The sequence below is a fragment of the Rhinoderma darwinii genome, chromosome 4 (genome assembly GCF_050947455.1).
Source record: "Rhinoderma darwinii isolate aRhiDar2 chromosome 4, aRhiDar2.hap1, whole genome shotgun sequence".
NCBI classification, from domain to species: Eukaryota; Metazoa; Chordata; class Amphibia; order Anura; family Rhinodermatidae; genus Rhinoderma; species Rhinoderma darwinii.
The window spans coordinates 358,365,248-358,389,572 of record NC_134690.1 but is presented as its reverse complement, the minus strand read 5'-3'; the positions used below and the strand labels follow the sequence as shown (position 1 = coordinate 358,389,572).

The 24,325-nt window shown below is 40.4% G+C and overlaps 1 protein-coding gene across 1 annotated transcript in view; it reads right to left on the bottom strand.

The window, feature by feature from the left end:
* REL (REL proto-oncogene, NF-kB subunit) overlaps nt 1–16,915 on the bottom strand; it is a 37,506-nt gene extending 20,591 nt beyond the window's left edge. Inside the window, exons 1-4 of the mRNA XM_075864504.1 lie at nt 16,663–16,915; nt 3,964–3,996; nt 2,700–2,836; nt 184–338 (exon numbers count right to left, since the gene is read on the bottom strand). Coding sequence (XP_075720619.1) covers nt 184–338; nt 2,700–2,836; nt 3,964–3,996; nt 16,663–16,669 — 332 coding nt within the window. The 5' untranslated portion in view covers nt 16,670–16,915. The remainder of the gene's footprint in view (nt 1–183; nt 339–2,699; nt 2,837–3,963; nt 3,997–16,662) is intronic.
* Nucleotides 16,916–24,325: the final 7,410 nt, after the last annotated feature.

The window sequence follows — 24,325 nt, the reverse complement described above, 5'->3', positions numbered from 1 at the left end:
AATATTATTAGGAGAGAAAATAATAGTAAATATCTATGGAACTAGCCTGTGCAGTGCAAGATGACATGTCGTTATTTCACGTCATTACGTATAAAATGGGAATCAGTAATATTGGGTAATTCTTCCTATGACTCTGCAGTTTTAGAGATAGAAAGGGTTATTGCATCAAGGAACTGTACTTACCATAGGACTCTGCGGTCAGCACCAAATTCAGTTTCATAATACCCATCTCTGCAGTCTTTGCCAACCAGATCATGTGGATGCGGTCTGTATGGTTCATTTTTTGTGACTAAGGTAACTCGCACTTTGCCTTTACCATTGTAATTCATGTTCTGCAGCTGCATGTACGATAAAATAGAAACACATGATATTTTATCTTATTAGTGGTAGGAGCTCAGTTTTTCTCATAAAGAGCTTCAAATCCCCTGCATAGACATAGCGTTCATTTTTAAAATTCTGCCTGCCTGCAGCCTCCTCTAGGGGGAGCTTAGGTGCTTACTGCATACTCTTATTATTAGTTCAATGTATAAACAGTATGGTTCTAAGCTCCCCCTAGTGGTAGCTGCAAGCAGGTCAAATTTTATCATTTAACTCATTTCACTACAGGGAATTTGGAGCACTCTATCAGAAAAATAGAGCTTTAATCACTAAAAAGATATTAAAATATTAGAATAGAATTTTGGACCTATCTAGGTAAAAAAAATTGTGTTCAAGGGTGGACGTTTACTTTATGCTGAAAGAAGGTGAGTAAAAACTTAGGAACCATCAAAAAAATCTGTACAATTTGAGGAAAGTGAGATCTACAGTATTCAACATGGTGGTTTCCAAGGGGCCAGGGAGATGGGTTCACATACAACATAAGTGCATTGTTTGGTTTCATACATAATAGCTATGATGAGACCAATGCAACATTTCACTTCTTGATGATATTTAGGCGATTCATGACTTCTTAACTGACAATCTGATAGATCCGCTATTAAGATGACATGTTGAAATGTATAAACCCATAGGATCCTACAGGTTACAGCACATTGTAAGATATTAACCTTGATTATATATATATATATATATATATATATATATATATATATATATATATATATATATAATAAATGGGCCTGTGATGCTGCTGAATATCCCTCCTCTGCATGGCTGGCTTCCAACAGGGGACTTCCTGTGGGGTGGAACGTTTGTATTGTTCACCTTGTTTGAATGCTATTTAAGAGTGTGTTTATTTCCGAAACCCTTTATAACCATGAGTGCGTGTGTGTGCTGTGGTTTGGGTTCAACATTAACACCTCCCTCACTTGTAAAAATAGAAACTGACTAGTGGGTTGCTAAAGTAACCTGTCGGTGGCACAGTTTGTAAGCAAATCATCAAGGGGCAACACATTTTCCGACAGACCATTCAGAATATCAAAATGTGGCTAAAATCCAATCGGTCAAAGCCCCAAGCGGTGATAAAACCTGCATATCTAGCAATATACCATATTGAAGTCAGTAAGTGAGTACTAAAGGAGTTGTCTGCTTTCCAAAATCTATCCTAAATATCCTCTTAGGGCATGTTTATTAAGCAGTAGGATGACGAGAGAGACGTTGAAAAGCAGACAACTCCTTTAGTACTTACTGACCTCTCCAAATCTCCAGAAGTGGTTGTCCAAATGATGCAACCCATTTGGCGAGCTATCCAAGTTGGGTAAAACTTCTGGCCAGATATGAGAGATTAACTAGCGCCCAAACCTGGCTTGCCCCAATTTATTATTAAAGCAGATATTTTATGGGTCCTGTGCCTTGGATGCCTCCATTGATACTTCTTCAGAATGAGGCCATGGCTATAGTTGGACATACAGGAGCTAATGTATAAATTTAATTCAAGGAAATGTTAAGTAAAAAGTGATTTTGCTTGTCGGAAATCTGGTAAAAAAATGGAAGCCATCATCTGATATGTTATTATGGCTAAGGCTGGGTTCACACGACCCATTTTCAGACGTAAACGAGGCGTATTATGCCTCGTTTTACGTCTGAAAATAAGGCTACAATACGTCGGCAAACATCTGCCCATTCATTTGAATGGGTTTGCCGACGTACTGTGCAGACGACCTGTCATTTACGCGTCGTCGTTTGACAGCTGTCAAACGACGACGCGTAAAAATACAGCCTCGTCAAAAGAAGTGCAGGACACTTCTTTCAGACGTAATTTGAGCCGTACTTCATTGAACTCAATGAAGCACAGCTCAAAATTTACGGCTGTCAGAGAAGCCTCGCAAAATGCGAGGAGGAGGAATTACGGCTGAAACGAGGCAGCTGTTTTCTCCTGAAAACAGTCTGTCATTTCAGCCGTAAAAGCCTCTCATCGTGTGCACATACCCTAACACCTACACTTCACAGGTGGAAAGCTATACCAGATGTTCAACCAGCTGCAGAAACAAACTTCAGACCATAATGATGAGATGCCTGGTGGTTACGCTTTATTTCATACAGAGATAGTCCAGAAATGGTCAACACAATGCTATGAATACATGTAGAGCAGATATTGCATGTTGAGCACTTGGTGACATGGAGGAAGTTATTACTTGATACACTTCAAATTACACAACTACTGAAATCTATGGACCAGAAATGCTGCCCACCTTATTGATACCAAAGCAGAAGATATTCACTAGAGCTTTAGTTAAGAACTATGTACTGTTTGCCTGTACCTGGATCGATGGGTATGTACGGTTATTTTCTGAACTGCGTTCTCCGAGGATACTGCCAGCTGATCGCCCTTCACATTTGTATCGGAATCTCATTCCTCTCTGACGGGGCTGCTCAAATATTTCTATGTAGGGTTCACCTGAAACAGACGAGTAACCATGAAGCAAACTGTGCAGAAGAACATACTGTATGAAAAAGATCATGTTCTCAAAACTGTGTGAAATATATTTTTAATATTTCGAATATTTTTTTTCTTCTTGTAGCTAGTAAAACAAGTGAAAATTTGAGTGTTTCATTCCTTTATGTCATTGTATTTGAATGTATGGAGGCCATCTTTACATGGTTTCCAGGATCAATGAGAACTGTAAGAAATTGTGCCAACAAAACCTTCATATGTTTTTAAGGTCACTGAACTCCTTGGAGCTATTAATACTGTTTACAGTAAGATTACATTGCATCATGCAATATATTAAATGGATTGTCCAGGACCTTAAATTCGAGAGGCCATCATTGCATGATTGTGGGGGTCTGACCAACAGGACCTCTACTGATCAGCAGAACAAAGGGGCCATGGCACTTGCTGAAGCGCTATGGCTCCTTCTTTGTTTATCCAGGCACAGCCCCATACACATGGGGATGGCTGTTCTTAATTCTGCAGCTCAGCCCCACTTACTTGAATGCATTCTGTTGATCAATGAGAGTCCCAGGGGTCGGATCCCAACGATCTTATATTGATGGCCTATCCTAAGCGTTGGTTATCAATGTAAAGTTCTGGACAACCCCTTTTATCCAAAATTCCTACACAAAAAGGAGTTTTGCCACCTTAATATTTTATTAGTATATTTTTTACGACTCATCTATGATCGATACAGGTATGAACTATTGTCTGAACAATATAATAAATAGTAATGATTATATATTGAGTAAAAATATCTGTAAATAACCATGGACACCTACTGACATAATTATAACTCACATAGCGACAATTAAAGTTGATTAAGGTTCTAATAACATGGTGACATTTTTTTCTTTTGTATTAGGGAAATATGGTTACATGTAAGAGTCCACTTAGATTATAAATTTTTGTATATTGTCGGGGCATATTACTATGTTTAGCTCTATCCAACCACTGTCTCTGCCCTTGTGAGTTTTGACATGGATTAATATATTTATTCAGTGTTCCTTAAAGGGACCTAGATTTAAAATAAATTTCTAGTCCATGCAGGTGATCACCTCATTATATTACTGCCATCGTACTTCACTTACCCATAAGTGTGTTGTGCATCATCATATGATGACCTATCAGAGCAGAGAGAAAATAGAATTAGAAAGGTTTGTAGATTTACAGTATAATATTAGTCAAGGTGTTGAAGGAGGAGATACATTTCTGCTATGAAAAAATACATTCCAGCATAATTTCTACAAGGTATCCTGCCTGATGAACTTGAACAAGGCCTGAACTAAGTTTATCATCCAATTGTGTCAAAACTACAGACCGGGTCAGACTGACCCACCAGAGTACCTATGTACAATTTTGTGACGGTCCCATTCATCTGAATGGGATTTGACGAAATCCATGCACATAATGTAGAAACAACCCCATTCGCATGTATGAAAAGGATTTTTCCGTTGCAAAAATTTTTGCAAAAAACTTTTTGAACATTCCAAAATACAACAGGGCCAACCGGTTCAGCGGAAGACAACCCCATTGGAAGGTGACTCTGAATTAAAGGAACCTGTAACCAGTACTCTCTGCCCCACTTCTTTTTTAAGAATGCCGAAGCATAAACATATCACTTATGCATTTTGAACCTGCAAAAAGTTCTAATTTATAGCATTGCGTTCCTCTATTCATTTATGGCTGCTGGTTTGAAGTTTTGAACTGAGGGAGATACTGCATAATATCCCAGTATGTGATTTGTGAGGGTGAGCTAACGTTTTACTTTACATTTACTGACTCTGGATCGATTCACAAATAACCTTTTAGTCTCTATTGGTAATATGACCTATATTTTTATATATATTTTTTTATTTGTTTACATTTTTATAGTAATTTGTCAATATGCAAAGTCCTTTTACTCGAAATGTAGCTATGCAAAAAATCCAGAGTCTATGTGCCATATTAGGAGACTGCCCAGTAATCTGATTGGTAAAAAAAATAATTTCATAAAGCGAAATCAAAGATGACATAAGTTTATATTATGTCTGTTTTACTTTGAGCTGCATGGGTTAAGGTGTTCTGTGACAGAGGTGAACTTGGAGACATGCCAACCTATTCTCTAGTGTATTTGCGGGAATTGAGAAGAAAGAATGCAGTCTGACTGGCAATGGCACATTTTACCAGGTCAGAAGCATGGTGTATTTCATTTAAGTACAGGCACCATTTGGTTTGAAGTGCTAGTTAATATGTGTGATGGATTCTACGCTAAGCTCATTTACTATGTTGGTCATGTGCTAAATCTTCTAAACAGTCATATAGCAACTATCAATAATAAAATAAAACCAATGCTCAATAAACTGTATATTTGCATTGCCAAGCATTCTGCCCATTAGTGACTAGCATATTGGATTATGTACTGTTATAACACAGTGCTCACCAATACTATCAAACTGTATAAAGTACTTATATTTTTATCAGTGATCATAGTGTATTAGTAACATATTTGATCTCTATCAGTCGCCAAAATTGTATCGTTTGGTGGCAAACATATTATTTTTTGCCAATACTAATTTATGCCCACCTCTGCCCATTGCGCTATACTTTACAGTGATGACTATAAGTCAAAATCAAGTTTCAGGTCACCTGTATTCCACACAATTAGCGCAAAATAACAAATTTATTAGCAATGAAAAGGTTTTGGGCAAATGATTAAAAAGAAAACATCAATCTCCCTGTGAGTCTGATCATTACACTTCAGACGTACCAAAGATTAGAACAATTCCAATAATATATATGTATTAGTATTTACCATTTAGAAGGGTATCAGACATGCCTTAAGTCTTAAATTGGTCAGTGCCAGTAACTGGGGCCACTAGGCTAGCAATGTCATGTAAATCTAAGCATAAACGGACACTCTACCGCGTAATTTAGGGATGCCATCAGGGTAGTACAGGCAGTACTGCTGTCAGCGGCCCAGTCAAGTCCAAAAGAGGGGCCCACTCACTTGTCAGGTGACACCTACCAGTCACTGCAAATAAACAGGGCCTATTCAATAGGCAATAAAATGCAAACATGGTGCCTGTTCATTTCAATTAAGTGCTATTGTCCCTGCCCACAGAGACTTATCAGATATATATTATGAGCCAAAAAGTTCATAAAGATCGTATTAAGCCCTTTCTATCGCCCTATAGGAGTCCATAGGTTCTGAGAATGAGGATAACATCATCTATATTTCGCACAACGGTCATTTACCCACCAAATGTACACAATGAAGTAGAAGATGGTGGTTGAGTGATGTAGAAATGGGGTCAAGAGGGCCATGATCATTTGACTGTATATGGGACCAGATATAAGTACATGTATACTGTGCTTTTGCACTGCTGCACTACCTATATATATGGATTTGCCTGTTCTGAAATATCACTTTTTCCATTGTCAAGGTTTCAGTAGGTGAACAACTAAAAAAGACAAAGAGAGGAAGAGAAAGGCAACAGTAGGAAGTGTGAAGTAGGAAAAAGCAAGTGTCATAATTTACATAAATTGTGCATCAATTAAACTTCAGGAAACGTAAGACGCCGAGTCAGTATATACAAAGCAAGCTACAAAGTGTTCTTCAAAGGCACCAAAACTAGAGACTGCAGCCGAAGCTGCGCATATCTTCTCATGAGCCTTCTCAGAGAATTAGCATGAAGTGAGCATTATAAGAAAGTGACTGTTCGATTATGGTTTCTATCGATCAAATATTCTCCTAATTTACCACCTCCATGACTTGTATCAGACAAATATTTCACAGGAAAAAGGAAAGGATGATCCAGCGCTGATGATAGTTTAAAAGGGAAAGACGATTCCCATGTTTATTGGAAAAATCATTAAAATTGGAGAGGAGACGCAGTCTCAAGGCAGGAGTAATCAGGGTATGTACCCAAGCCTACGCGTTTCGAACGCAGACTGCGTTCTTAAGCATGGCAATCACTTCTTTTGCCATGATTAAGAACGCAGTCTGCGTTCGAAACGCGTAGGCTTAGGTACATACCCTGATTACTCCTGCCTTGAGACTGCGTCTCCTCTCCAATTTTAATGATTTTTCCAATAAACATGGGAATCGTCTTTCCCTTTTAAACTATCATCAGCGCTGGATCATCCTTTCCTTTTTCTTGCAATATACACCGCGGGCCGTTGCGGGGATCCGAGCGATACTTCTGGAGACGTAGAACCGGTGAGCTGGAGGTTTCCTCCCTTTCTCTATAAATATTTCACAGGACATATTACATTTATATGGCACCAACACTTTCTGCAGCTCGTTCCCTATCTCAGGACCCACTTTAGGTCATAGGGGGCTGATTATCCTGAGCATGAAACAAGGAAACCTAGGGAGAACATGTAAACTTCACATATTCTCCAGCACTACACCCCAAAATTTGTAATTGACCTGCGCAATATTCACCCATGTATTGACAACTGAGCCACCATGTAATAACTATAGTAATGGTCATAGTCTTATGCTATTATATAAACTTTTGGCTTATTGATAGCCTAGTTACACCATTGATAGAATAGTTAGGCTGGATTCACATGAGCATGTTTGGTTCGTAAAGGACGGAACGTATTTCGGCCGCAAGTCCCGGACTGAACACACTGCAGGGAGCCGAGCTCCTAGCATCATAGTTATGTACGACGCTAGGAGTCCCTGCCTCGCCGTGGAACTACTGTCCCGTACTGTAATCATGTTTTCAGCTTTTCAAGATCTTCATCTTTTGGCCAGTTTGGACAGCAGTCACAAAGTGTGTCTCTCGCTCCTGTCCTGCATTAAACAGACAATTCATTGATGTGAAAGGGCTTTTTGTAACGCTTGGTTTCCCGTGTGGTGGCACTGAAGGGAAATTAAACACTTACTGTAAAGTTTCCCTAACAGATTACAGCTGATCGCTGGGGGTCCCAGCAGGGGGACCCTTTCTGATCAGCTTATTGTTAAAGGATCCACCCAGCAATAAGGGATTTTCTAAGGGCCCATGAACACTACTGTTAAAAATTACCATTTATTTACGGGAAGGTGTCTGGGCCGTAGAAAGCCGCCGCATAAGATAGGACATGTCCCATAATTTGTATGGGAGCACGGGCTGAAAATGCGGGTGGCTGTCCGCAGACGTCCGTGCCCGCAATCACGGGCAGTGATTACGGGCACGAGCGTGTGCATGAGGCCTAAAATAGAGAACCCCTCTAAGAGCTTCCACATTGTGGTCAAAAACCAAACTTTTCCCTATCTGAGACAGTGACAGCAAAGTGTAAGAACTTCCCCATGTATCACACCTAGAACTGCTTCAAATACCGATTACTACATGTATCCACTAATAATTGATACCCATTGTATGTAAATCTACTAATCTGTTTGGATTTAATATTTGACTATTTGCTGGCACGATAAGAGATTAGTATTTCCTGCAATAAGATAGAAATCATCATGTCAAGTGACGGCCAATCACATGATAAGAAGCGGACAATAACACAAGATCCATGTCCTGACTTCAGTGCACAGAACCTGGAATGTATAGACTTCCAAGAAGTATGTTGGGGAATTCCCAGAATAGAAGGGGGTTTTCCAGCATGTGGAAATTAATCATTTTGTTTGTGAATATTTCCTACGTCTAAAATAGGTTTTCACCTGCTTTACAGTTGCTCTATTGTGTTAGGAGTTGGGTTTAGAGCTACTACTTCACAACATTTTTAATGATTAACGGAGGACACGTGGTTTATTGATCAAAATACTACTTCTTCATACAGGTCCATGCTCTTCAGCAGTCTTTTATTTACCCAGGGCAGGATTGGACCTAATAAACAGAATCCCTTTCTGAAGCAATTCAGTAAATATATTAATACAAATCTATCACTCGGTTTGATGAGGGGACATTTCAGAAGTAGAGGGAGCTATGTTTATGGTGATGACCTGGATCGGATTGTAATGTAGAAACAATATTAGAGAACTTGGTAGTCTGTCAAACAAGTCCTCAAACATGTAGAATTGGGACCCAAGGCAGATTCATTATGATTGGATTGGCCCTCTTGTAATATGTAGAATTCCAACACTTTTTTTTTTAACATCTACTTTATCTGAAAATTACAAAGCTCTTCGATATATGCAACATGCCTGTGTTATTGTATTTATTTTTCCAGGTTATTGCATGTACAAGGTAAGTATGCGTACCCCAGGGGATACATATCTCTAAGGAGTACTTGCATTGTGCTCATGCATTGATAGGTAGCGGAGTGTATCACATAGCTTTGGGGTACTTTGATGTGATTTGTTTGCGTAGGGGATACTTGGCTCAGAAACATTGAGGTACACTGTACTAGGTGACATCTTCTTTCTAAGACATTGGCTGTCCTCCACAACTCTGTGCTATGAAAAGCCAACTTCTAGATTACAATTCCTTGCCTGAAACATGGAAGGAATAGGGGGAGGAGAAGGAAGATGGAGATTTCGAATTCAATGACACCTTACTCCAAAGGATTGACATAGAAGTCAAAGTCCCATATGACTTACTGAATGATGGAGGCTGGGTTTCCCTTTAGCTTTCCTAACTACCATGTAGAAATCTCTTGCAGACTGTTATTAAAAATATGGTTTGGTTTGTCCATATATTGACGTCAGACACTGTGAAAGGAGCAAAATTGTTCATGGCATTTAGAAAATGCATAAAAAAGGGCTGACACTCTTCTTCTTTATAACACAATTCAGAAATAATCAGATATAAACCACAAAGAAAATAGTTAATGTAGACCACGCTACTCTGCCACAAGGTGTAGGTTGGCAACCAGTGTACCAACATCTACCCACATCTGCAAATTCTGCAATTGATCTATCTAAATCTTATGCTGATATTCCCTGTTCCATGAAAGACATTTCTCTAGGCTATTAACAATATAACACAATGACTCTGTTAGATAACTATTGTGTTCACGGTACCTCTTATCTAGGCTTCAGTAACTCACATTTACATACATAGTAACAGACATTCAAGTGAAAGATATCTTACAACATTCTGCCATGGATTTACCAGAGTACAAGTAACCTCTGGAGTGGCTGAAGATGACATGACATATGATGGACTTTGTTTGGTCATGAACATATTAGGCTTCATTCACATCTGCGTGAGAGTCCCGTTCTGATGTTCCGTTGGAGCTTCCTGTCAAAACGGGACCCTGACTGAAACAAACAAAAACTATAGGTTTCTGTTTGCATCACCGTTGATTTCAATGGTGCCAATGGTTTCCGTTTGTCTCCGTTGTGCAAGGGTTCCGTAGTTTTGGCGGATTGAATAGCGTAGTCGACTACGGTATTGATTCCATCAAAACGACGGAACCCTTGCACAACTCACAAACAGAAACCATTGGCACCGGATCCGTCACCATTGAAATCAATGGTGATGCAAACAGAAACCTATGGTTTCCGTTTGTTTCAGTCAGGGTCCCGTTCTGACGGGAAACTCCAACGGAACATCAGAACTGAACTCTCACGCAGATGTGAACGAAGCCTAAAGCATACTTCTCTGAATTATAGTTGGACATGAAAACATCCTATATTAAGAATATCCACTAACAAATTCTTCCAGAATATTTCTATGGACAAATAACGGAAGCAAGTAAAACAACAAAGATCAATATCACTAGATGTCTGGGAATTGAGGTTGAAAAAACGGGACTGTCCCTCTATAAAGCCACAAGTGGAATCTATAAGTGGATATAGTTGAGAGTGCATATTATATATGTAGACTAGATTATAAATACCTATGACGTTATAGAACTTTTCCCTGATAGAGATGAGATAATCAAAAATTTCGGTATTGTAAATTACAATTTTCATTTTGGTAACGTGACAATGTTTTGATCACCTACAAACATCTGTCGGTCATTGACACATATTCATACTACTGAAATCTACGGCAGCTAAAAAAAAAGAGCCATATTCTTAGTCATAATCATCAAGGATATTTTTTGACCAGACATTTAACAGAAATAGATGAGAATAATGAAAAAAATTCTAATGACATAATACAAATTACAGTGAATACTTCCTACAAAGCTGAGAAATTTTCAAAGGGAAATGTTTTTAAACTTTGGTGTAATACAACTCCCCCTTTTATTACTGTCAACACTTCTCTCACTGAAGGGTTTTTCCAAGACAACACAAATAAAACTTGCATGATCTAAAGCAGACCATACATCAGATAAAAGTTTGCTAAATGAGCCAATTTCGGCAGAATTTGCCAACAATCGAATGTGTATGGGGCCTTTTGACTCTCTCTTGATGGCGGACTTAGGCTATGTTCACACGGGGTCTTTTGCCGAGTTTTTTGACGCGGAAACCGCGTCGCAAAACTCGGCAGAAACGGCCCGAGAACGCCTCCCATTGATTTCAATGGGAGGCGTCGGCGTCTTTTTCCCGCGAGCAGTAAAACTGCCTCGCGGGAAAAAGAAGCAACATGCCCTATCTTCGGGCGCTTCCGCGTCCGACCTCCCATTGACTTCAATGGGAGGCAGGAGAAAGCGTGTTTTATGCCCGCGGCGCTCAATGGCCGCGGGCGAAAAACGGCGCGATAATTGCTATTCACACGGAGTATTTTGGGGGAGGAATATCTGCCTCAAAATTCCGTTTGGAGCTTTGAGGCAGATATTCCTCCCCCAAAATACTCCGTGTGAACTTAGCCTTAGAGTGAAGGACAGATCGGGCATGTTAGATATCAATATTCTCATTCCTTTGTTCCTGCAGGTGATAGGCCACTGCCAGAGGGGTCTGGCAGTAATTTTTTTTACTCTCTCCCCATTGAAGTAAACATGCATGATTGGCCAAGACAAGTGTGAATGGTTATGATAGAGTCGGAACAAGTAGCTGTCAGCTGATTGAGTTAGGAGCACTATTTGGATTTATGCATGTATATTTCATCCATGGGCAAACTGTGAATGAACAATACCCTCCCTGTAGTATCGGATGTAACACATTACATGCCACTTGTCTGCTTTGCTCCCTGCTCTCCCCCCTCACTCCCTGTCTCTGGAGGAATGCTGGGCAGCAGATCATGCAGAGTCTAGCAGCAGAACAGAAGAGCTCTTACCTTATAAAAGAGGGGCATACAGGCAGCTGTAACCATAGGCAATGTATATGAGAGGGAAAAGGAATCCTGGGAATTGTAGTCCTTTACATGGTAATCCCATGGTAATCCCACATACAGCATGCCCTAGCAAAATGAAAACTACAGGGCTGCACAGAACTGGGCAACTTAATGAAAATAAAAAATAACTACTCCTGAGCTATGGTGGCATCACCTGGTGACCACTTAAAACATATTAGGTATTTTCTGTGTTTTTGTTTTTTTAAAGTGAAGAAAACCCCTTTAAAACAATGGGGGAGGTGTCTCCCAATGCAGCTTGTGAGTAAGACTATGGCAGGTCGGATCTAGCATTGTGTTCTGCTACTTTTCTAATTAAAAGTGGCTGGAAAACTTGATAAATAAGTTGGAGTGCGACTCTGAAGCCCTGTTGTTGTCCTAAACTCCTTATTTTTCAATGCTATCCATGTATTCTGCCACTAGGGCAGTTTTATGGGTTTTTAAAAAATGTAAAACTTCTTTCAAATTCTTTCAAGCAATATATATTTAAACATATATTTAGGAATATCATTATTAGCTACTTTATATAAGTCATCTGTTTAGTATATACTGAGAAGAACAAATGATGGTTTCGCTATATTAAGTGTTTGCTATGACTGGTAAACCCACAACAGCAAATGTTCAAGTGAAAGTTTTTAAGTGAAGTAAAATTGACACTATGGGGAATGATAGCTTAAAATATCGACACACATACAACAATTCACCTGCAAAACCATCTTGTAGTAAAGGTACATTGTCTAAGAACTTGTGCATAGAACCACATCTCTAGTATGAGAATTGTAGTTACAAGTATTTCAAGAAAGTGTTAAAGAACATTCTCTCTCGCTCTCCCTCTCCATATTATAACTTGAAAGCTGTGATGCCACCTCGGGCGGCGTGCCCCCTTCCTATCCTGCAAGTGAGTTGTCACAGGTAGCAGGGAGGTCTGCACTATTCTGCCTGCTTTTGATGTTGTAATGACAATAGTTATGGGAGTGGTGCGTGCCCTGCTGTCATGGTTTGGGACAGTCAGGCTGTGTTATAGGACACAAACCCCAAGTGCATAGAAGTTTCAATGGCTAATAGGGGTTTTGACCCTGTAACATGCCCCTTCTGCACACCACTGGACATTAGTATGGTTTTTGGCAGCTTTTAACCAAGTCATATCCATTATGGTAACGCTACACTGCCAAAAGAATAGGATTCACACTGTATTATGTACCCATAGGCACTGCCATATAGTACTAAGGCAACGTGTTCGGACTTTGAGGGGGGAATACTCGCATTGGAGCATGCCACAATTTTTTTCTCTCACTGATTCATGCAGAAGAAAACTGTGTGTGCCTTCATACAAAATTGAGGAAACCGTATGGAGGCCGTAGGATCATCTTATCTTCTCTGTCCTAGAATATCCCAGATATGCTTACAGGTGCTGAACCTTCCACTGCAGCAGCAGCAAGCTTCTTCCAAGGGGTTACTACACGTTCAGTATGTCTCTTCAGAACATGTTGGTGTATGTAAGTAATGAATAAGAGATTGCCTTGGCGCTCTAGTAACATCATAAGCTGACAATACTGCAAAACTTCCTAACTGTAGCCCTGACCGCAGCCCATTCACTAAACACATCCCTTTTATGAAGAACAAGGAGTTCCTGGTTCACATACAGACACAAAAGGTGTTATTGCATCTATTAACTATTTATTCTTCATATAATGCCTTGTCTGTCCCATTTACTAAAAATCAAAAAATATTTTAGTTCTCAGGTTAGCCTATTGCACGCACCTAATGTTCTCCTCCGTACCTTCACGCCCTAATATAGGTCTTCCCTAGTAAATAACGGAGGGATTTAGTTACCCCTACCTGAACAGCCTATTAGGGCCTGACGTAATAATAGTAAGGCCTCATGCACTCGACCATAGCCATGTGCACGTCTGTGATTTTCAGGTCTGCCGGCTGCGGAGTGTCACCCGCGAGCCGCCCGCTCATACTTCCTATGAGCCTGGACCATGCATGGACCGTGGAAACCACGGTCGTGTGCATGGGCCCATAGGAATGAATGCAATTCTCCCATGGATTTTCGGGAGAATTGCGGTCGCAAAAGCACCCTCGTGTACATGGGGCCTAAGGAGGATTTCAGTGGTACATAGAACATCATTGACTTCCAATGATTTCATGTCCAGTTTATTATGGTAGGTCCCAGCAGTGAGACCCCCTGTTATCAGCTGATGGCAGCAGGACCCATACAACCATATAATACAGCGGCAGCTTCACAAAGTTCTCGTGATAATATGATGTAAAGTGATTTAAATATATTTGGGAAAAAGGAAGTAGTTTATTTACTGGGTAAAATTCCCCTTTCTAATCTCTGCTTAGTACATCACATAAAACTAGACACCAAAGTATCTGTTATAATCCAATACATTGAAATACGTTGGGTATTAAATATTGTAGTAAACTTTACTATTGTTGACTTTTATATTGTTTTTATCTGAAAGTTTTATGTGCAAGATACATGTGACAAAATGCTTTTCATTGTGACATCTATGTTTTTGAATATAATGAAGACAACCCCTGTCAATGCCCTATTAGGGCATATGGACGTCATAGAGAGGAAACCCCCTTCCCCAGCTCTCGCTCTGATGTACCCGGCCCGTCTATGTATTACATGTTCGGCCATTCATTTGAATAGCCTGCATGTAATACTACATTACATGTATGGATGGATGAAACTTTACCCAGTTATAACAACTGCTCGCCTTGGATATTTGAAGTCGGACTTGTGGTCGGGCTGGCTTTAATTTTAAAAAGTAATTATCTTGATGAGACAACCCATTTTAATTTAGATTTTTTTTTAGGCAAGAGTTCAAAAAATGGCTTCTTATTTTCAACATCATCTATAAAGCAACAAACAAATCAGAGAAAACTGGAGGCAAATGAAGGAGACATATTTTTAATCTTGAAGGCCAAAATCAGCTCCAACCATAAGGAGTAAAACTAAGTAAACCCAAAAATATTTTATTAAGCTAGATCAACCCCTTAATTAAATTGTTGAATTTATTGTACAAGTTATTACGGATATAGTGATACCGTATATACAGAATGTGTGTGTCACCAATAGTAATGGTGACATATACCTAATAAACTGTATGCTGAAAATGTGTTACGTGGGCTAAAAATACAGCTCTGCTACATCTGTTCAAATTATAGTTTTCTGCCCTCTGGTGTTTTAAACTAATTACACAGTATGATTAGACATTCCGCTGATAAAGTTTTATAAAGACTAAGGAAGAAATAACCGACAGATGTTTGTAGGTGATCAATAACACGTGTAGCAGAACTGAGTTTGTCACCTTGTTGGTGCATCATGATAACACTTTCAGTTAAGATAAGGTTCTAGGTTTACCTGCAATGCTAAGCACATAAAACCACAGAAAACACATGAAAAAGATCATAATGAGCTGTGTCAAATGAAAAACTCAACTCTGCTATGTCTGTCAAACAACACAATGCAAAAGATTGATCAGAAGGTAGTTATTTGCGATATTTTGAATTTTTAAGCTACAATTTATGATGTCATTCAGGATTTCCTCATCTGTCTTATCAGTTATCATTGCCATAGTAAAGTGACTTTATAAAAATGTACATCCCAGTGACTGCTCGATCAGAGGAATATCCAGCTTGATTCAAAGTGACTAGAATTTGGAGAAGTGACCGATTCCTTTCTCGTGACACATACCGAGAAGACTGAACTTCTCCTTTTTTAGTTTTGCTGAATTTATTTTGTTGATACTCTCAAACTAAATTTAAAAAAAATCATTTAACATGCTACAGTAATAATAAGAGTTACAAAATCCCATTTGTCATGACACAATTACAATAATAAAACACATTAGCTAGTACTACACTGTACTACACTACTCTTTTCGCAAGTTTTAATTCCTTTGAATATTTATACATTATATTTTCTTCACACGCCTAGAATAACAATAAACATATATGCCAAGTGAGTTGCAACACAAAACACAGATTTGGATCCAAAAAGAGGAAGTATTAGACGTATTGGTAATGCCTTACTCACGGATTTAAACTGGCGCTATAGATATGAAGTCTATCTCATCTATATTTGCCACACACTTAAAGTGTTAAGACCCCATACACATTACACAGAACTAAACACGCAGATTTCTGTCCGACAGTTATTTAATGTGTATGGCCACCTTTATTCAATGAGACTAATAACAGGAAGTCCCGAAAATGTTTCCCCCTCCCCATTCATCACTTCTTTATTTCACATATACGTTCGATTCTGACAACCTTTTAGCACTGGTGCCTTGTAACACTGGGGTCCTGGGTTCAAATCCCACCAACGACAACAACTGCATGGAGTTTGTACGTTCCCCCTGTGTTTGCTTGAGTTTCCTCGAGGTGCTTTGGTTTCCTCCCACACCCCAAAAACATACAGATAGGGAATTCAGATTGTGAGCCCCAATAGGGACAGTGAGTGAGGACAGCCTCTGTACAATGCTGCGGAATATGTTGGCGCTATATAAGTAACAGAAATAATAATAAGTGTGCATAATCTGCACTTTTATAAACTGACGACTTTTAGTTTATTGGTCTTTTAAAGGCATCTTAAAATACTAAAAAGACAAACTTGACACTTACCTGCCATGGTGGATCTGTTTAAGTAGTTGTCCTATGATGTGTATCAGAAAGTAATATATTGTAGCTGCTCCTGTGACAGCTCTGTATAAAGTTCTCCTATATTAAATATTGTACGGGTTAAATACAGGCTATAGTCCTATCAACAGCAGAGAAGGGTCACCAGTCCTTCAGGCCCATAGGTGATCCCACGGAGCACCCTTTTAGCTTGGCCGTGCAGAAACCAGTGCCGACACAGAATGTTTTCCAGCAAGCAAGTTCTTTTGCTCAGGGCAGTGTTGTGTATTGAGCAATGTGCAGATGAAGCAGTCTATTAGAAGTGTGTTAGTGAGGAGGAGCTCAGTGCTGGGTGTGTGTTCATTGTGATGACATCTACATGAGCAGTGGAAAGTCCCTACACCCTGCCTGCGCCACATTATATCTTGTGTTGTATAGCCATTCTACATACTAGCGCTCTCGTGTGCTGATACCTAGTTAGAGGGCTGTAGTGACACAGGTAATGACGTCTGTGAGGTACAGTGGTTACTGGTGTACTATACACCCCCATGCCACCTCCACTTAGGGAGGTCTACACCATAATAAGTCAGCTTTCAAGTTTCACTCTAGATTGATGGATTTTATGGTAACCCAACAAATATCACCGTCACCATGTCCTAACCACGTTATTTCAGTCCAATTTACAAAATATGTGTCTTAATATACAATAAAATGTCAATATTAATGTATAGTTCAGATTCTGAAAAAGAATAAAATATGAAACTGAACCTACTAGAGAATACATAAATAGCACTTCAATATAATGCTACCGAACAGGAGTGGCAGGGGAGGACAGACCTTAGGTGCAACCTGCACACAGGTGCCCAATAGGTAAGGGGGCTCACTGCCACCTTAAAAGCAGCTTCCCACTGTCTATCAGATTGCAGGGAATGAGATAATAAATTTCATAGCTCACAATTACTGATGGGATGTGAGAGAGACATGAGGAGGTTGCTCTATGATAAGCTATTGGAGAGCAAGGGCCCATAAACTGTTTTTGCATAGAAAGAAAATTCCTTGCCAGTGTCCTGCAAATCCTTTAGCTGGAAAGATAGAGCTATGGATGGGGATTTTTTTTTTAAAATCATACACCTGTTACCTACTGTGTTCATCTGTAGCACCCATGTGCATCACCTCATCCATGTGGCTAGGAATATTATGCCTCAATGTGTCCTCCACTTTGGAGGAACGGTATTCAGAAGTTGTTCTATTGCTTCTACAAACCCTTGCCCCAGGGGACAATCTCTTTTACCCTGGGGCCTCTTCTTCTGCCACTCCTAGTTTGTTGGCACACACAGGCAATCTCCATACATTCCACCCTGTTCAGCGGAGAGCAGGTTGGGCCCTGCTTGGCCTCTGAAAGGCCACTCTCACTACTACATCAAAAAGATGCAACTTCACCCCAGCCCTGGCCTTCCTTTTCCCATGTGCTGACATCATCAGATGTCAATTGTGTCTACTACCCCATTCCCTCTTGTAACATACAGGGCCGCGGACCGTCGGGATTACTCACCTCTTCGACGGCCGCAGCCATTGCTTTCCGCTCGAGATCTACCCTAGATGACCTCATCCTGCAAGCTACCTGGATTGACATGAGGATCCAGGAACGGTGTCAAGAGATTCACCGGGTCAGGAGATTTCCCTGGCTGACTCCTACATTCCAGCAACCCTTGCTGCCCTCATCAGCTGTTCAACCAGAGGAGCCTACACAAATAGACCATCTCAAGTTTTCTGTCCAGGAGAAACAGTGCAGACGCACTTCGGGACTCTGTCTGTATTGCGGCCTTGGAGGCCATTTTGTGCGCCTGTGTCCCCAAAAGCCTAAAAAACCCCAGAGCCTAGGACTGATTGGAGAGGCAACCCTAAATGGAAGAGGACTAAATAAACTCTCTCCCAAATTGTCCATTATGTGGGCAAAACGATACGGCAGTTTCGGCGCCGGATTAGGGAACATGTTGGAGATATTACAAATTCAAGAGATACTTCCATATCAAAACATGTACATGCAAAACATCAAGGCAGGGCAGAATGTTTGAAATTTCAGGCAATTGAATTGGTACGTCCTCCTAAACGGGGAGGGGATTGGGACAACCTCATTTTGCGCAAAGAGGCCCAATGGATTTACAGACTAGCTTGCGTACAGCCTGAAGGTTTAAACGAGCAAACAAATTATACCTGTTTTATTTAATATACAATCCAGACTAAGTTACAGGGTTTTGTTGGTCCTCTGGGTAGGGGTATGGCAACTTTATCCTAGTTCAAGTACAGTTACTTGCAGTATACCATTTAATAGTGACAGGCATGGTAATTCAGTCCAGGAGGGTTTCAAATGTCCTAAGTGTGGTTGACACTAATATCGGTTCTCCATTCATACAATATGTATTTCCAGGGTAGGTGCTCCTATCGTGGTAGTCCAATCGCGGTCTTGAGCTGATCCGCAATATGTATCCAACCTAACATTGTTATACTCCATCCTTGAATAGTAGGAGGCTCTGTGCGGCAAGTAGATACGTCTACAGCCTTCCATTTAGTCTGCACGTTCTGTGGTGTTTACAGTGTTGCTCCCGGGTATGTCAGCTGACCTCCGGGAGTCACATTGTCGAGCGTCACGGATGTGTTGGGCTGGTGTGATTGGCTGGTTCGTAGTATGCCGCCGAGGCCAGGGGGAGGAGTATTCAGTTCATAGTAACTCAGAGTCCCGTAGTGAAGCATGCCGCTGACATCTATGCGTGCATGCTTCCGTGTTGTGCAGTAGAATATCTGCTGCTGAAGAAATATCGCTGGCATCCTGGCCAGACTGACCAAGCTACAGACCCCTGATGATAAGTATAGAAACGCGTAGGGTCGGGTGAAGTGAGGGATTTTTGCGTAGGGGGCAGTGGCATTGTTGTGTATCTGTACATGAGGAGATTTAGGTGCGGGCTACGCAGGCTCCGTTGTGCACTAGGGTCTAAACCACTGTTACACCAATGTTCAAACGCTGATTCCATATTTTGATATCTCTGTTTATATACCCAGTCATAGAGGGTTCGCAAACGAACTAGGACTTCGAGTATTCTGTTTAATACGTTTTTAAATACACGGTTTGGCTTTTCACAGTGGTGATTGTACCCCTGTTTTTAGATAGCTATGAAATAAAAGTTATACATTTTACTCATTTATCACTTCAGTGAATTTACAATTTTTCATATTTGTGGGAGCACAATATATATCGTTAAATACAGTGAAATATTACGAATTAGTACAGTTCATTACATATCATAATACATCTGGGTATGGCAGCCTTTGCACTCTCTGACCTAAATACAGAAGGATGGATGAGTGAGGCAAAAAGCGTCTTCTCTGAGTGTGAACTTGCGTATACAACGCAGGGTGCGTCCCTTAAATCCACTTTTAAAAACCTCACTAGATTACATAAGGATTATACAAGAAGTTGGTGGGAAATTCAGAGTCTAGAGAATTATCTCAAGAATAAAATAGTGCCTAGAGGCCTGAGAGTCCCTATTGCCCCAGCCCCCAGATTAAAGACATCTAATATAAAAGAAAGGTGGGAGCAGGAGATCACAGGGAGTTCACTGAGATTAATGCAAATTTTGGTTGAGGAAGAGATAATCCAGTTTGATCATATCAGTGTTGAATTGAAAAAAGAGATTGAAACAGTCAAGACTGTGGTTGATACCCCAGGTTTTGACAAAAAAGACAAAACCTTGCAACAATCCTTAGAGAGGTTTACTAGTCATCTAAAAGAGCGTAAGCACTTCCAGTTCCAGAGAGATCTGCAGGAATTTAGGGAGAAAAAAGCTTATGATTTTGTTAATCAGCAACAACAACAGCATCAGCAGTTAAATAGGGGTCAAAGAGAATCTGACCCCTCTACATCTGAGAGTGAAACAACAGACTCTGAAAGAGTAGGCCCATTCTTTGGGACTGGTGGTGGTAGACAGAAATATAGGGGAGGTGCCAGAAGTAGAAATAGAGGCCGGGCTAGAGCTTCTTCCAACAGTGGCAGTAATTTTTTATCCAACAATCCCCCCATTTCCCGCTACATGCTGAGGGGACAAAAGGATTTATAAAGGGAATAGGAACAGATAAGTTACAGATAATGAATTTATCGGAATACAATCTGAGTCCATCTGAGATCATGCTTTTAGAGAAGGGACTTTCATTTGTCCCCACAGTGAAATTTGATTCATTTACCTGGATTAAGGATTTGAATTTGTTTGCTCGTAAATTAAAATGGATAAAAAGTTTTTTAAACATCATAACAGGAAAAAATGTTTGGAAATGAGTCTAGAGGAATCTGACTTAGAGGGCCTAGAAGCCCTGGAAGGGTTACTTGAGGAATCGAGTAGAGCTCCAGGACTGGGTCCTTTTACTAATTTGAAAACTAGAAGTAGGAAGTTGCCGCCATTGGGAGATTTTACCAATGTAGATCTGTTCGTAGAATTGGTGGGTGAAGAGATTAAAGCTTTGAGTCAGGATATGAGGGGCATTGATAATAATCTGTCCTGGTCTGAACGTGTAGCTCTTACCACTTTGGAAAAAAGACGTAATATCATTTTAAAAGCATCCGACAAGGGTGGGAACATTGTGGTTATGAGTCGAGAAGACTATAAGAAAATGTGTGAGGACATTTTGCTCAATCCTGACTGTTATACCATTCTAAAAGATAATCCCACAGCAGTGTTCAAGAAGGAGCTTTTAGGTATCCTACGGGATGCAAAGAGCAGGTCTTTGATCAGTGCTAGTGAATTCAATTTTTTATTTCCACAATTTCCTATCATGGCATGCTTTTATAGCCTGCCAAAAATCCACAAAGGGTATCCTCCCCTACGTGGTAGACCCATTGTATCAGGTATTAACAATCTAACCCAGAATGTGAGTACATATATAGACCAGGTGCTGCGTCCATTTGTACTAGGTCTCACATCATATGTACGTGATACTATGGACGTTTTAAAACAAATTGGGCCGCGTGTTTGAGACCTCTGATCTAGAGCACCATTGTTTTAAATTAACCTGTGCCCAATATATGAAACATTTGATCTTAGGTGTGCCAACAATTGCGTAAACATTTGATCAGAATCTGTCACATGTATTTACCCTTACACAAATATATAAAAAATGTCTAGAAAAGGTTCTAGAGGATTTCAGTTTGTATCCAATTGTTTTAGTTACCAAAGGGGCAACAATTATTGTTACAAAGAGGCATAATTGCTTGTGTTACTCTATGGCCGAATTTGCCATGAACCATTACAAACTAAGGAATGGGCATGTCTGAAATAAAGATGTAATGAGCTTTAATAATAATAATGCCAAAACGTAGGAGCAGAAATAATCAAAAATAGTAAAACAATCGTCCAGGAGCTATGTCTGGTATTGAGGCTGAACTGCAAAGGATGAAAGCGGAGCTGTGTCTGAAAAAAGTACAAAAGGTGCCAGGGCACAATACCAAGTAAAATGGTTCCCCTATTATTGTTCTTGGGATTCCCAGCGGCCGGATTCTTTGGAAATACCATCAATATTAAATGTCGGAAACCTTCTTAGTGTAGTGTATTAAGTACAGATATTAACATATTATCGTATGACGTTTATTCACCCTGTGTTATACTCACGTACTACTTTTTTAGGATCGTTGCCATGTGCACAGATAAAGGACACTCCTCAGAGGTGAGATGTAGGTATATACAGTGCTTAGAATGGGTGAAGCTGGTTCAATTAATAAGTCATCAGAATAGGTATAAACATGGCAACATTTTCATGAAACTCAAAGTAGGTTTGCTGGTTTCATTATTTCACAAGCAACAAATTTCCTTTTTTTGTGTGTGTGTGTTTTTTTTTCGCTACAGGATACAAGTGGTGCAAGAAACAAAAACATTGAGTGGGCAACATGCTTGTGGTCAAAAAGCCCTGGTCACTACGGATGAAACTGAAGTCCCTGACACTGGCGCACAAGTTTTCTGATGCGAATAGCAAATGGCAAGATCAGGCTTTGGTACAAGCCACACAAGGCAGTGGACACAGTATGGGTGATGCCCATAACACATGAAGTGTTAGTGACATGATGTGGGTCATGCTTTTAAAGGCACACTCTAGGTCTGCTGGTGCCATTCACGTGGCCTCCATCAGAGCATTAGAGTCAAGTTCCTCTAAGGAGGTGCTTTGGAAAAGTGTGCTTGAACCGTCCCTTACGGTGGTGCTGTATGTGTATTTTGATATGTTTGTAATGTTGATGGTATATCTTTAATTGTAAATACATGTTTACTCTAAATACACAGTGGATATGTTTGGCACTGGACAGGTTGTGTTGGTAGGTCAAGTAAGTCTATTTAAGGAGGTGATGTTGTGCGCTACATGGTGAGTGTGTAGTGCTTAGTGTGAGAGTGCATGACAGAGGGGTGAATAGTGGAACAAGCAGTCAGGTACAAGGAGGAGATACCACATAATTTTTAATAGACAAAAATTGAGCCAATTTCTTAATGCAACTGAAACTGCACATGCCCCAATTAGTTATCTGTTTCCCCCATCTCCAGTGACCCTCTAAATAATATATCTACTCAAATTACACAATGGGGCCCAAAGGGAAACATAGAAAGAAGCTTAAGGGCCCACATACTTCTGATGGCAGCCTTGGCCATTTGACCCACTGTTTTTGAAGAGGACTCTGCATTTGGACGTTATTACCGGGCATCAGTACCTTTACTTGACAACTGTATTCTCTGACTCAAATGGTGCCTCCTAAGAGACAGTGGGGAAAATAGATCAACAGGTTTATGACAGTTGCTCATTTTGGCACACACCATAGTTGCGCTAAAATTTTCGACTTTTTACATTTCGTGCCACTTTCCAAAAGTGGCAAGAAAAAGGGACAGGCCTTAGGTGAAGGGGCGGGTGCCTCCACTGGAAAGACAGATTTATCATAACTTATTGCCACAAACTGGTGTAAGTTATGGTGCAAATCTACACCTGCTCATAGCTGGTGTAGATTTGCATTTCTGTCGTACCTCTTAATATTTGGCACACTCTCTGACGACGTACATTAGTTTAAGGCCTCGTTTACACGAACGTATTATACGCGCGTGCGACGCGCGTGCTTTGCACGCATGTCGTACGCACCTATATTAGTCAATGGGGCTGTTTAGACGATGCGTGAATTGCGCTCATTGCGTGTGCGCAGAAAAAAACTCACGACATGTTCTATAATCGTGCGTTTTTCGCGCACTCACGCACCCATTGAAGTCAATGGGTGCGTGAAAACCACGCATGCCGCACGGAAGCACTTCCGTGCGAACTGCGTGATTCGCGCAAGAGCTGTCAAACTCCTGAATGTAAACAGAAAAGCACCACGTGCTTTTCTGTTTACAAACATCCAAACGGAGTGTCAAATTCGAGATGAGCGCCCCGAACTTCACCGGGTTCGGCCAAACTCGTTTTGACCGAAACCGGTAAAAAATGTTCGGGTACGCGACGTCAGGAGACAGTCACTGTCCACGGTGCTGAAAGCGTTAAACTGGTTAAGCACCATGGACAGTGACTTCCGCTCCGAAAATCCATGAACCTGTAAAAAAAAAAAGACGTTCTGACTTACCGATAACTCCGGTCCGACCTCCCGGGATGACAGTTCAGTCCA